This window comes from Barbus barbus (assembly GCF_936440315.1).
Source record: "Barbus barbus genome assembly, chromosome: 34".
NCBI lineage: Eukaryota > Metazoa > Chordata > Actinopteri > Cypriniformes > Cyprinidae > Barbus > Barbus barbus.
In genome coordinates, this window is record NC_136762.1 from 15,199,809 (window position 1) to 15,214,520 (window position 14,712).

The 14,712-nt window shown below is 37.8% G+C and overlaps 1 protein-coding gene across 3 annotated transcripts; it reads left to right on the top strand.

Moving 5' to 3' along the window:
* Positions 1–1,510: 1,510 nt before the first annotated feature.
* Positions 1,511–11,176, top strand: LOC306854597 (pregnancy zone protein-like). Of its 3 annotated transcripts, XM_079392750.1 has the most exons (12): positions 1,551–1,689; positions 4,264–4,381; positions 4,588–4,697; positions 5,307–5,468; positions 5,600–5,746; positions 8,019–8,105; positions 8,270–8,495; positions 8,639–8,722; positions 8,808–8,984; positions 9,155–9,378; positions 9,447–9,579; positions 9,694–10,378. In XM_079392750.1, exons 6-8 carry the CDS (start codon positions 8,053–8,055, stop codon positions 8,666–8,668), a joined length of 309 nt encoding a protein of 102 aa, XP_079248876.1. In that variant the 5' UTR covers positions 1,551–1,689; positions 4,264–4,381; positions 4,588–4,697; positions 5,307–5,468; positions 5,600–5,746; positions 8,019–8,052; the 3' UTR covers positions 8,669–8,722; positions 8,808–8,984; positions 9,155–9,378; positions 9,447–9,579; positions 9,694–10,378. The 3 variants fall into 3 exon arrangements, with proteins under 3 accessions (XP_079248874.1, XP_079248876.1, XP_079248875.1); XM_079392749.1 differs by having other exon boundaries at positions 1,557–1,689; positions 9,155–9,579; positions 9,694–11,176; XM_079392748.1 differs by lacking the exons at positions 4,264–4,381; positions 4,588–4,697 and having other exon boundaries at positions 1,511–1,689; positions 9,694–10,355.
* Positions 11,177–14,712: the final 3,536 nt, after the last annotated feature.

Genomic DNA, 14,712 nt, shown 5'->3' on the forward strand with positions numbered 1-14,712 from the left:
TAGCTTTCATGGTTGAAATGAAAAATGTAACTATAAAAATCCTTTATAAATACATTACAAAAGTTTGTAAAAATTTATATTTCCAATTACAAGTGTTTAGAATAGTGTATTTAATCAGTGTTAAATGTTTTTAAAATCTCATCACAGATCTTTAACCTGCTGCCAGTACGGTCATTATCAGGTTATCCTTATAATGCTATGGATACACCAGAGTGCCTGGAAATTAGATTACACCCAAGGAATATAGATTTTAATTTACTTTGTTTTTTAATGTCCATTCAATTTCATATCATGTCGTTTATAATTGCTGTTTGACAGAGCGTGGAATTGAAGATGGCAACAAATTTGCATGTAAGACAACCCCTTTGTCTGACATACTATGGTGTAACTTATCACAGAAATTTTCACTTAGCTTTGTTTACTTGAAATTTGTAATATGATGAATGTTTTGTTGTTACATATAGGCCTAAATTGCACTGGTTGTGTTCGGATGCCTGTCACACTTGTGGTGTTCTCGGTGAAATGACCGGACTCCAAACAATAGCTTATAAATCTCTCAATATGCTATATTATCACCAAATATTGGATTCATTCTTTTTGTCGACTTGTTTTCTTTAGTTTCGGACTGCTTTTGTTTTTCTATTTGCATCTGATTAATCATAGGCCTCATTTATCCGAAAGTAGGTACCTAATTTTTTGAGTGAAAAATTCATTTTTTTATGAATAATTTTCACAATATGAGATAAAAATAAATTATAAAAATTTGCACTGTTTATCACACTAGTGTGCTTTAATGTTTAATCAGGAAGTTTGCTTTTAAATGCTTTTATTTTGTACAAAATCCTGGAGTTTTGGTCATGTCACGAGAACTTGACAGCCAAATCACAACACACATGATTAATAAATGGATGAAAGCAAGGTATGGTGTGGTTGTTGATTTTTATTGTATGTCACATAGCTACAGTGCATGCTTGTTTAATGCAGATGTTTTATGATGATAATTTGTGAAAATTTATCTTACCTCAACTCTGCTTTTAGATCCTGTCTTGAGGCAGTGAAAGAGGAACAATTATGACCATTATAGGTTTTATGTTGTAGAATTTTTATATTCTCCTTCATTATTAATTGCAGCATCAGCCAACAACTAAATTCTATTTTTTTAAAATAAAAAATATATAAATAACAAACAATCACTAACAATTTACCCCAAATTATGATCCTGTCTTAACCCATCAGTGAAGAAAATAATGGATGAATGCTAGTATTCCTAAAAGTCAGAATAACTATATAAATATAATATCAGAAGAACATCGATTATGATCGTTTGTTTACCTTGTGCTTTTCCTGCCTGTGTACTGGCCCTTCTGTTTGTTCATCTCGATGTTTTTAATATATACTATAATTTAGTCTGAATATATCAGTTTGTGCATCACATAAAAAGAAAGATAGAGAGAAAAAAAGAATACTAAAAAAAAAATTATGATATGACCCCTTTAAACAGAACAAGTATGTATTAATCCTGTGCAACCAGGATTACCAAGGCTAATCCAGAGTTTAGAGTCATGCGGAAAATCTCATGGACTTTGTTATTCTCTGTACAAAAAATATACGTAAGCAAATAAAAAAGTATTGGTACTGCAGCTTCACAAGTCTCTACATTGAAGGGAAAATGATGGTACTGAATCTCAAGTAAGTATCTTTTAACTGAGTTTCATGGCAATATTTTTCGAGCTTTCAGTAGTCATTTTAGAAGTGGTCAAAGGTTTTAGCAAACATAAACAACATATTACGGTAATTCTCTAACTCAGACTGAGTGGGTGTAGGTGATTTTTGACCCTCAGCTTCAGTGTCATTGTTTGTTTAATCAGGAAAGATATCAGCAGCCTTGCATTTCGTTCCATGTCCAGTTTGTCCAGATGATACACAGTATATATTTCATTGTTTTCTACAGGGCATGTGAACTATACTGATATAAAAAATTGCACAACAGATAGCACAAATTAGCTTTTGGAATGTAGCTTGAAATGCTAATTCATCACTCATGTTTTCAAAACAAAATGCCTGCATGGTTGAATCATTAATTCGATTTTGAAAGACCTCCTTTAAAGTCCCTTTATTAGAGACGTTTATCTCATGACCTGGATGATCATTCGTCATCATGGCGCTGAATGTTAGCTGCTGTTGGAAATGGCTTCTCTTTTTCCTTCTCGACTATGTCAATGGACAAACATCAGGGCCGTAAGTTTTTATTGAAGAAAATTGTTGTTCCCTATAGTGTCTATTGAATAACATAATGCTTTACTATTTCTTGACAGATCTTGAACATTTATCTAGTTTGTGGTGACCAGAGCACTTTACTGCTACAGGAGAAAGCCGAGGAAGAGTTTCACCGCTCAGAATATTATGAATGTATAATCAAAAATCTTACTTTCATCATAATGCATCTAGTTTTTGTGATGTCATATTTGAGAATACAGGATATTGTTTCTCATCAGGCTCCTCTGGTAGAAGAAGAATCAGTGCAGAGAAAGGTAGAAATTCAAGGAGAGTCTTTCAAGATGACCGAAGAGAGAAAAGTCATGTTCAAACCTTATCATCCTCTGACCTTTATCCAGACTGATAAACCCATCTATATTCCAGGACAGACAGTTGAGCTGTGAATTTTTCTGTGGAATGGCATGCAGAAAATAATCATTCTCCCTGAAGGATCAATAACACTCCTCAGATATTGTGCTGATCTCTGTCAACAGGAGAATAAAATTGTCAGATTTTTGTGTAGCCAAATCAGAAAGCATTGACGCGATTTTGCATGGTAATGATTTTGCATGTCAAGTGGGCAGTCCATATATTAGCAGCGAAAAGCATGATCCATGAACTTGGAGGGTTGCCCTCATTACAGTCATGGTCCGAATGGTCTATTCATCTATTTCAGTTACATGAAACAGGTGAATTCATGACAAACTGGATGGTACAGTAAGAATTCAAAAATATAAGCCAAACTGTTGCACAAGAACAAGACGAGTCGTAATTTGAACAGGTCTGATGATGTGCATGTCTAATCAATGATACCGACATCGCAAATAAAAACATTAACCCAGGATTTACAAATAGGCAGTAGTCCAATTCTTTTCCGAACTGGTTCTTTCGGAAGGTTTGTTTCGGTGAAACGGTTCAAAAACTGATTCAATTGTTCTTCTACTACGTCATCATGTAATGAAGCCACTTTTATTTCTATTTCTAACAACTCAGTACAAAATACAAAACACGAATGGTTCCAAGGTATAGGGTAAAGAGCGAACATTATGAAACATCGGAAGAAGTTAATCTAGGGTCTAGAGTGACTTTGGTACTATATTATCACAATCGAATTTAGAGTTCATTTTCGAGTTTAAATACTGGTTATGACAATGAAACATGGATTGTTCTTTTATTTATCACACCTTTCTATTTTCACGGTGAAATTCAGAGTTGTTAGCGTGGATACAAACTTTGTACCCTTTGATCAACAGGTGTGTTTTATCTAACTTCTTGATCTTTCTGTCTTATTAAACACAAACACATTGTTGGCTTTTAATCTTTGTAATATTCCAACATGTTTAATTAGGCTATTGTTTGGTCTTGTACAGTATAGTACAGTCATGCTTGAGGTAAGAACATGAAACCACACAGAATCAAATGGCTACTCAAGCTCTGCACACTGAGCGCCAGTGTATATAGCCTGTTGGTCTCAGCACCCCTCTTCTCCTTGGTCACACTCACTCCAGTGAGCTAAGAATGGAACAGGCCCTATATATCTGCAGAACAGTGGGCGCATTCAAACCAATAGGTGTTTTTCAACCACCAATTTCTCTAGTTAACGTGGATTTTGCAGCGTTCCTATGAATTAAACCAAGAGGCCCGTCAAGGCATGTACAAACTAAATGCTTTTATTGGTGAAAGGATGATTTCACATGATTTTTAGGTGAAAAAATATGGTAAGTCAAATGAACAATTTGCAATGTTCACATAGAACAAATTTCAATAATATCTTTGTATATTTTTATCAGACTTGACTAATAATAAGTCTAAGTCTAATTTATGCCTCCTGACTTGATATTTTGCCTAAGCTTTAAGTTACTGTTACAGCACCAAAGACCGTGAGCATAGATGATGAGTTAATGGCAGTTGAGATTTGTGGAAAGTGATTAGCATCTTTAATTTACTATAATGCAATATAAGACATTGTTTTCTTCCATTCATCATTTCCTTGTACATTTTTCCCAGATACACTTACGGGCAGCCAGTATCTGGTAAATCATGGGTGAAAGTGTGTCGTGATATTCCACGCTACTCTCACAGGCGTGACGAACACAGTCCAATATGTGTGAATGAAACCACTGAGGTTTGTCCGTTTCACTACAGTTCCAAAAGTGGCATGTAACATTTATTTCCTACATCCAGCCTATTAAGTCACTCTTAGGCATTATGTGTGTGTTCAATCATTTCCATTCGATGAAAAAGACGGGCTGTGCTATCCATACCTTAGATATATCTGCCTTTTTAAACCCAACATACTTTTCACGCTCACCATTTATTTGTATTTTACAGAGATCACCATGACAAAATCTGAAACTATATCTCTCACTTATGAAATTGGAAAAGTCACACTTTCTGACCTGCCCAAAACATATGAACATGGATCAGTTATAGAAGGAATAGTAAGTCTAAAATAATTTTATCTAATTTCAACGATATTAATATACATTCATACATTCTCCAAACCCCTTGTCTTGGTTGCAGATTGGATGAATCATGTTCCGAACATCTTGGGACATAAAACACCGTTGACAGATGGCCAGTCCATCACAGAGCTTAACATTAATTATTCATTCATTCTTTCTATGTTTTTTTTTTTTTTCACTAGGTCAAACTTACAAAATTCAGCAGAGCCCCTCTTCCAAACAAAGTCACATATATTTTGGAAGAGAACAGTTTGCCTTCAAAACTGCTCCTAAATTTCACTACAGACAGTAATGGACTGGCCAGCTTCTCTCTTAATACGTCTAGACTCTCTAAAAGTGATATCACAAAACACCTTACTTCTCTACGGATAGAAAAACAGTTCAGCTTTTCCGGCCCGCCACTCCATACACGCCAACATTAAGTGAACTGATTATAGAGAATATTGCGCAACCATTAAAGTGTGATGCTGAGTTTACAGTGAGAACATGCAGTACATTCTTACAGTGATGAAATCATTGTTTGTTAACAGTATTAACTGGCTGCACTGGTCAGTTTGTCATTGGAGTGTCATCTGTCTGTTTCAGGTCTTGTCCAGAGGAGTAATCGTTCATCATGGATATGAGAAGGTTGAAGTGAAGTCTTCTAATGGAGCAGCAAGTGGCACAGTGTCGTTCAAACTGTCTGTTGGTGCAGATATGGCTCCTGCAGTGCAGATTCTGACATACTGTGTTCTGCTCAGTGAAAAGGTTGTTGCTCGCAGCACAAAATTTGACAAGGTGTAAAAACACATCTTTGTAACAAATTCTTTAGAAATGAGACTCTTTAAACTGTATTTCTGGTTCAGTCCTAAAATGAATTCTATTTACTGTCATAACAGGTGTCTCTGCAGTTTTCTCCTGTTAATGCAGTTCCTGGTGAGAAAAAACACTCTCCAGCTCTCAGCCCTGGTTCACTGTGCGGCCTCAGTGCTGTAGATCAGAGCATCCTGATCCTGAAGCCAGGAAAACGTCTGGATACTGACAAGGTATAGATGCTTTAAGATTCAGTTGTGATTAAATGTGTCTCCACAGTGGAAGTCTATGAATCTAATGAGAAACCATTTGTTTACCAGGATTATAAAAACTCACCTAAATACTGTCCAACATTAAGGAAAGGTAGTAACAATCTCACACAGTCGCAGCATGCAGAGTAGTAACATTTAACGCAGTGAAAGGTTTTACAGAGGGAAATTATATGAATTAAAATATGAATGAATTAGGGGTGTGCAATATGACGATTTTTGATCGTGGACGATAAAAATCTCTCCACGATCTGCTTTTGAAGTAATATCGTAATATCGTGCTACAGTCTCTATATTCTGTACAACACGACATACAGCGATAGCGTTACTCTGACAGGACACTGCACTTATTCGCGATCGCAAAAGTACATTATTTGCACACAAGGTTAAATGTTTAATTTGCGTGCTGGTCTGACATCCAGTCTGTACACCAGAAGCACACGCATTGAAATCTTTTGCGCTAATACTGTCAAAACACATAAGGTTTACATATAATCTCAGTTGGTTATGTCTAAAATGAAAGTAAACTGTTGAGAGAAAAATGGATACTGTCTGTAGATGCGTGCAGGTCTTAAAGGGACCAGTACTAAACATGCTGCCGACTGTCATTAAAGGGATAGTTCACCCTACAATTAAATTTTTGTCATTATTTACTCACTCACATGTTGTCCCAAACCTGTATTCATTTCTTTCTTGTGCTGAACCCAAAAGAAGATATTTTGAAGAATGAGGGTAACCAAACAGTTGCTGGTCCACATTGAATTTGATAGTAGGGAAAAATCATATGGAAGTCAATGGGGACCAGCAACTGTTTGGTTTTCCATGTTCTTCAAAATATTTATGTTCAGCAGAAGAAAGAAACTCCCTCAGGTTTAAAACAACTTTTGAGTAAATGATGGTATAAAAATAAACATTATGACAGACTTGACAGACAGATGACAGAATATTTATTTTCGGGGGAACTATTCCTTTAACGTCAACAAAACAACAAAACGCAAAGAGAAAAATCACTCACTATTCTTGACTGAAAAACTTTAATACAGTTGCTTTAGGAATCAGTCTATGTAGTGTTTTATTTTTATATTTGTTCATGCAATTTCATTGAATGCTCCTGCTAAATACACCTATTTATAAAGCACTGTTTGTTTTATTTGTATATTATGTGTATTTGTAATGTCTATTTTTGTTCTTATTGTTTAGTATGAAAGATAAAATAATGACAAAGATTTTTATCTTCGCCCACTTTGGCCTGTTTCCCGTTATTGTTCAAATCAACGCAAAAATCAGACCAAATTTTGTATGCACAGTTGTACATTTAACCGGTTGATGAAAATTACCTAATGTTCTAAAAATTTGATAAAATAATATAATCATTCATCATTTTGACTCATCTCTTTTCTTATAAATGGTTTTAAGTATGAAATGTAAGGTTTATCATTTTAAAACTTTTTTATCAAAACTTTTTTTATACATGTCATACATGTTATGGGGGTCGGAATGTAAAAAAAAAAAAAACCTGAATGTTAAAATAGGGGTCCCCTGAAAAAAACTTTGGGAACCACTGGTCTAGACTTTGACATGTCAATAATACACCCACAACAATATGTGGCTCCAAAATCAGCATAAAACGAGTGTGCCATGAAATGTAATGTAATGTGTGTTGTAAAGATCGCGAGTGAAAACAAAAGAAAAAAAAAAAGCTTACAGCAGCATGAGTCGTGTCTGTCATGTTAGCCTAACCAAAACCAAACGTCCTCTGTAAGTGATTTTCAAATATAAGACAGTACCCAGATTTGAAGACTACAATAAGATTTCACTTCTACTGCTAATAAAATTTTGGTAGGCTACTATGAGATGGATAGCCTAAAGGTTATAATATTCAGATGGGCTACCTGTTATTTTTATGGTATATCAAAAAGTGTATATTTTTAAACGTCATTGTTGGTACATTTTACCAGTATTTACCTACTTTCAAAACAAAAATTAAAATAGAAAAAAATATGCAATATGAAAATAATTTAAGTAAAAATGTGTTTTAGAGAGAGAGAGAGAGAGAGAGAGAGAGAGAGAGAGAGAGAGAGAGAGAGAGAGAGAAAACAAGATTTGGTTTTCAAAAAAGTACATCTGGATAAAGAGGGGGTCGTCTTATATTCGGGTTAGTACGGTACATACTGTATGTCTACTGTGATCATCATTATTGTTTAAAGTGATATTGGTTTTATATATTATGTTTCAGCTGAAATGACAGTTCGTACAGTCTTTCCAGAAACATGGATTTGGCAATTGCTGAAATTCGGTTGGTAAAGCAGCCTTACAAAGTCAGGTATGTGTCAACAGAGCAAAATATCAAATACAGCACAATAATTGTTATACTTTATCCCAGCACTGATATTATTATTAAAAAGTTCTGTTTCAAATTGGGAAACCAGCGTGTTTTATACAAGAGCAAAACTGTATCTGAACAACACAATCAAATATTGATCACAGGGACTCTGGATCAGCTCAGGTTCCTGTCACGGTTCCTGACACCATCACCTCTTGGGACACGGAGGCCTTCTGTCTGTCCTCCAAAGGTCTGGGTCTGGCTCCTCCTGCTCAGCTGACAGTTTTCCAGCCCTTCTTCCTGGAGCTCTCTCTGCCTTACTCCATCATCCGTGGGGAGATCTTTGAGCTGAAGGCCACTGTCTTCAACTATCTGTCCAAGTGCATCATGGTGAGACTTCAGACCCAGTCTTATGCAGTCATATCAAATATGCCACTAATCATATGTGTTTGACTGACAGGTTAAAGTGACTCCAGCTCCTTCCTCAAATGTTTCAACTGACAAAAAGTTGTTTCTGTCTCTCTGGTTCATAGGTGACAGTATTTCAGAGGAAGTGGATCTGACTCTTCCTAAAGATGTGATAGAGGGATCAGCCAGATCCTCTGTTTCAGTCATTGGTAATATTTACATACACAAGCAGAAATGAGGAGATTGTGTTTTGATTCTAAATTGTAGTGAGTTTCATTTGTGTTTGGTTTGTAGGAGACATATTGGGCCGTGCACTGAGGAATCTTCACAGATTATTACGGATGCCATACAGCTGTGGAGAACAAGACATGGCTGTTCTTTCTCCCAATATTTATATTCTGCAGTATCTGGCAAACACGGAGCAGCTCACCTCAGCCATCCGAGAAAGAGCTACCACCTTCCTTAAGAGAGGTGAGAGAACTAAATACTAATGAAACAGTTTGTGTTTTAAAACAGAAACAGAGTGATTTAAACTGCATGTGATTTGTTATTTGTCCTGGCTTTGTTTTCTCATTTATTTCTAATTTTGTTACTTTATGAGGCATTTAGAAAACTTTTCCTTTCTGTTTGCTCTTTTCCAGATATGATGGTCTACAGGAAAGCACTAACATGGTCATTGCGGATATTAAACTCTTATTTGGATTCACAGCTGATACATCAATGGTGCATTTGATTTCTAGAGGTCAGTTTTTAGAGTTGAATCAGCAATTTTTCCACACAGCTTGGAACTTCTTCTGGAACGTATGCATCACTTGTGGAGCCGGTCGATGCTAAAGATGATCATGTCATTGTGTATTTGAAGGAGGTGAGAGAACAGCAACATTCATATTATTTCATACAATTTAGATTGATCCACAAACATTTTTTCCATAGTGTCCATGACTGAGGAGTTTCTTGCAGATCCCAAAAAATATTCCAATGAATTATCAGATACAAATGAAACTTGTTCTTCCAGTGAAAAATCTCAGGCCAGCTGTGGTCAAAGTGTATGATTACTACCAAACAAGTAAGATTTTATATGCCAGTTTTTATCATGTGATGCAGATTGTTTATTCAGATTTATTTCATGTACATATTTCCATTCTAGTGTGAATGTTAACCATTTCTCCATTTCCTTCAGGTGATCAGTCAGAGACCAAATACTCCTTCCACTGTCAATGAAACTGCAGAACACATCAGTTTATAGTTTAGCTTGGATGAAGATGTTTAAATGTTTAATATTATAATGTTTATTCTTTATCCTGGGAAAAATTATTTCCAATCCATCAACCCAAATTTGAGCAAAACCCTAAATCTGACTTTTTGGAAACGTCTCTTGAAAACACAACACATATGGAGTGTTAAAAACAAGTTACGGTAAACTGGTTGAAATTTGTATATGTATAAGCTAAATGCTATGGCAACATTTAGTGTTGAGAAGGTTACTTTGGAAATCAGATAAGTTACAGATAACAAGTTACCCTATATAAAATATTAACCTTACAGTTGTACTCAATAGTAGTCAATAGTAGGCTACTCAATGTCAGACTTTCAAAATCCTTCATCACTTGAATTAAGATTTTAACACTTTCATTTGAAAGTAACACCACCACAAATTCAGACTTTAGCATCTCTTTTTACTTTGAGATTGTTCTGAGGTTAAAAACAGATTAAAATTTGTAACAAGATACAGTTTAATAGCTATGATATTGTTTTTGAAATCAAATCTTTGCATAGCTATGACAGGAAAGACTGGAATCTAACAATGCCTTGGGAAAAAAAATAAAGCATATACATAAACCCAAATAGGAAATAAAACAGATATCAAATAAACATGTGCCCTGTCTCATATTTTAGAGCAGTCAATGTAATTTTGGAAAGAAATCCATAAAATCTGTGTGTGTGTGTAAACCATAGACTGTAAAACATTCAAATGTAACCTCCTTTGAGAGCATTAATATTTTTAATATAATAAAGCTGGCTGCACACTAGACGATTTTCAAATCTTAACCGATTTTAAAACCATGGGAAACCACAGACATGAAGACAGTTCAACTGATTTGTAGTCTTATAATCCTCTGAACGCGCACACTAGACGATTCGAACAGACCACGAGACCGCACACTTGAAGATTGTAGGAACGATTTCACAGTGACACATGATCTCACGGACACTCGCGAGCTCAAACGTGAAAAAAAAAACAAATAGAGAACAATCGACATTGTCAGCTGGCTCTCCTGGCGAGTTCGGGGACGCTCCGTCTTAATCGGGAGCAGATAAATAATCATAATGACACCACACAATAGACGATTTTTGGACGAAAAATCATTTGCGACAAACCGTGAATCGGGCTTAAAATCCTCTAGTGTGCGGCCAGCCTTAGTAACTGTAATTTAACTACAGATTACAGTAACATTTATTTTGTAAATAAATTATGTAACTCTGTTACATGTAACTAGTTACTCTCCAAAACTGGCAACATTACATTTCAGAATCAGATGTTTTAAGATTCAAGATTCAAGATTTTTATTCGTCACATACACAATTATACAGAGTATAACCAGCAGTGAAATGTAAGTCATGTCCGCTCCAAGGACAGTGCAGTTATATAGTATACAAATATTAAGAAAAAGAAAAGTAGAAAAAATAAAAGAATAAAATAAAATAAAAGATAAAAAATATAAATATAAATATAAATGTGCAGGTCAGTATGTTGTTGACTTAAATAGTAATAAAGAGGAATGTGCAAAAGAATGTGCAAAAAAGTTGTACAGGGTATGTAAATAGCAGCAATATGAGGTAGAGAAAAAATGTGAATAGCTTATTGATATAGTGATATTTACATGGAGTCAAGTGATGTTATGACACAGAGTTAGAGTTTAGGAGCCTGTTGGCCTGAGGGAAGAAGCTCCTCCTAAGTCTCTCAGTTTTTGCCATCAGACTACGGAAGCGCTTACCAGATGGGAGCAAAGTGAATAGTCGGTTACCAGGGTGATTTGAGTCCTTGATGATTTTGACAGCTCTATTTTTGCAGCGTTTGAGGTAGATGTCCTGCAGAGAGGGGAGAGCAGACCCTGAGATGCGTTCAGCTAAGCGCACAACTCTCTGTAGTGCTTTGCAGTCCTGATTGGAGCTGTTTCCATACCACACTGAGATGCACTGAGTCAATACACTTTCTATGGTCCCTGAATAGAAAGTTTTCAGGATTGCTGGTGAGACCCTGAATTTCCTCAGCTGTCGCAGATGGTACAGTCTTTGCCTGGCTTTCTTAACCTGTGTTTGGATGTATGTAGTCCAAGTCAGGTTCTCGGAGATGTTTACACCGAAGTACTTGAAGCTACTCACCCTCTCCACAGGGGTCCCACTGATCATAAGAGGAGTGTAGGGCCGCTGCTGTCTCTTCCTAAAGTCCATGATCAGCTCTTTAGTTTTGCTCACATTCAGAGAGGGCACCATGATGTGAGTGTCGCTACCTCAACCAAGTATGCGGTCTCATCATTGTTGGAGATGAGGCCCAGAACCACAGTATCATCAGCGAATTTGATAAAAGATGTGGAGCTGTGAGAGGACATGCAGTCATGCGTGTAGAGAGAGTAAAGCAGGGGACTCAGGACACAGCCCTGTGGGGCTCCTACGTTCAGGGTGATGGAGTTTGAGGTGAACTGGCCAACTTTCACCACTTGAGGTCTGCCGGTGAGGAAGTCTTGAATCCAGTCATAGAGTGAGGAGTTTAGGCCGAGGTCTGTGAGTTTAGAAGCCAGCTTGATGGGGACTATAGTGTTGAAAGCTGAGCTATAGTCAATGAATAGCAGCGTTACATAATTTCCATTGTTGCTGTCCATGTGTGTGAGGGAAGAGTGGAGGACGTGAGAGATGGCATCATCAGTAGATCTATTGGGGGCGATAGGCAAACTGAAGAGGATCCAAAGTATCAGGTATGGAGGAGCAAATGTGGCTCTTTACAAGTCTTTCAAAAACCTTCATGACTATAGATGTGAGGGCAACTGGGCGATAGTCATTCAGGCAAGAGGGTTTATTGTTCTTTGGCACAGGGATTATGACAGATTTTTTAAATGAGGTGGGAACCACGGAGGTAGCAAGGCACTCATTAAAGATGGAAGTGAACAAACCAGCGAGCTGATCAGCGCAGGACCTCAGAACACGGCCGGTTATCCCATCAGGTCCGGCTGCTTTCCTGACGTTCACTTTCTTTAGCGCCCTCTGAACCTCATCCTCCGACACGGTGATTACAGGATTATCGCTGCTCTGCCTGCTGCTTCCTGATGCGCTGGTTGGCAGAGTCGCGCCGCCGCCGTTGCAATCGAAGCGGCCGTAGAAGATGTTTAACTCATTGGCCAGCAACGGATCTGCTCTCACCTCAGCGGAGGATTTGTTTCCGAAGGCACAGATGGTCCACAGTCCCTGCCACATCCGTCGAGAGTCATTGAGCTGGAAATGAGACTCAATTCTTTCTCTGTATCTGTGTTTGGCGGCTCTTACTGCGCGTCGGAGAGCATAGCACGATACTTTGTATTCGCTCATATTCCCGGTCAGAAGAGCCTCATTGTAAGCGGCAGTGCGTTTGTTAACCGCAGCATGGATTGTTTTGTCCACCCACGGTTTCTGGTTGGAGAATGTCCTTATAGTTATTGTTTCTGTAGCTTGCTCGGTTAGCGTGTTTACAGAGCTTAATGCTACATCCGTGAACTCGTTGACGTCAGAAGAACTCGCCCGGAACATGTCCCAGTCGACGTCATCAAGAGCCACCCGCAACATAGCCTCTGAGTGGGAGGACCAGTGCGTCACTACTCTCTGCACCGGGGGATCCTGAATGAGCCTTTGTTTATATTCCGGTGTGAGGAAAATGGCGGCATGGTCCGATTTTCCAAAAGACGGTAGTGAGCGGGCTTTGTAGGCATTCTTAAACTGAGAGTAGCAGTGATCCAGTGTATTCGGTCCTCTAGTTGGACAGGATACATGTTGATAAAAGTTCGGGATGACCTGCCTGAGGCTAGCTTTGTTAAAGTCTCCCGCGATGATAAAGGCAGCGTCAGGATGTTTGTTAATGTAGCTGCTGAGCACATCGTGAAGCTTAGAAAAAGCCAAGCCGGTGTCTGCCTGTGGTGGAATGGACTCAGCAGTTACAATGATCAATGAAAACTCCCGGGGCAGATAAAATGGGCGGCAAGTAATGGAAAGATGTTCCAGATGAGGCGAGCAGGAACGCGACAGAATGGAGATATTCCTGGGATCACACCATTTCTTGTTAATCATGAAACACACTCCTCCACCCCTGGATTTACAGGCCTCTGCTGTTCTGTCCATCCGTAAAACAGAGAAGTTATCACTTGGCATTACAGCAGTGTCCGGAACAGAGGACGAAAGCCATGTTTTGGACAAACAAAGGATATTACAGTCCCTTATGTCCTGTTGGAAACTAATCTTCTAATCTTCTTACAAGTCCATCTTATTATCCAAGGATTGGACATTTGCGAGCAGAATGCTCGGAAGAGGAGGACTGTGAGCTCTTTTCCTGAGTCTGTCTCGAATCCCAGCGCGTTTCCCGCGGTGTTTCTTGATCCGTCGCCTCGGGGGGTTATTGTTTATCTCCGCGTTCCAAAGAATCTCTAGTGGCCACGATGGATTCGTGGATAAAGTGTCCTGGAACAGGTTAGTGTAGCGGTTTCCAATGTCCAAAAGTGTTTCTTTGTTATAGGTGATCAGTGCCGACGTGAAATGTGTAAAAAGAGAAAGTAAAAGTAAGTAAAAAAGTAAATTAAAGCACAATCTGAGCGGAGCAACCTGGACGGCGTCCGAACACAGCGGCGCCATCTTGTAATATTTTATGATGATATTGTAAGAAAAAAATTATGAGATGTTTATTACAGCATAGCAGTGTCAAAGTACATTTAGTACCTTGGGTTCAACAGTCAGAATGAACCCCTGACATCCTGAACTCAAACCATTGTTTTATAAAATTACAGTTTACTACCTTAAGTGTAAATGAAGTTGCTTCTGTGGTAACAGCTGTGATCTGAATTTCTGACACCCTATTGTCTGAGATGGTTCTTGGTGTCCCACACCTATTCCCATTCTACAACTGGTCACCATTTGCTCATTTGCTTGATGATGTGAATTTTTATCTCACAATTCTGACTTT

What these genes read in the sequence shown, in the direction of transcription:
- LOC306854597 (XM_079392748.1), top strand. Translation starts at nt 8,053, where the DNA reads ATGGATTTGGCAATTGCTGAAATTCGGTTGGTAAAGCAGCCTTACAAA. An exon ending in AAGCAGCCTTACAAAGTCAG is followed by an intron (nt 8,106 to 8,269) that starts GTATGTGTCAAC and finishes TATTGATCACAG; the next exon opens with GGACTCTGGATCAGCTCAGG. An exon ending in ATCTGTCCAAGTGCATCATG is followed by an intron (nt 8,496 to 8,638) that starts GTGAGACTTCAG and finishes TCTGGTTCATAG; the next exon opens with GTGACAGTATTTCAGAGGAA.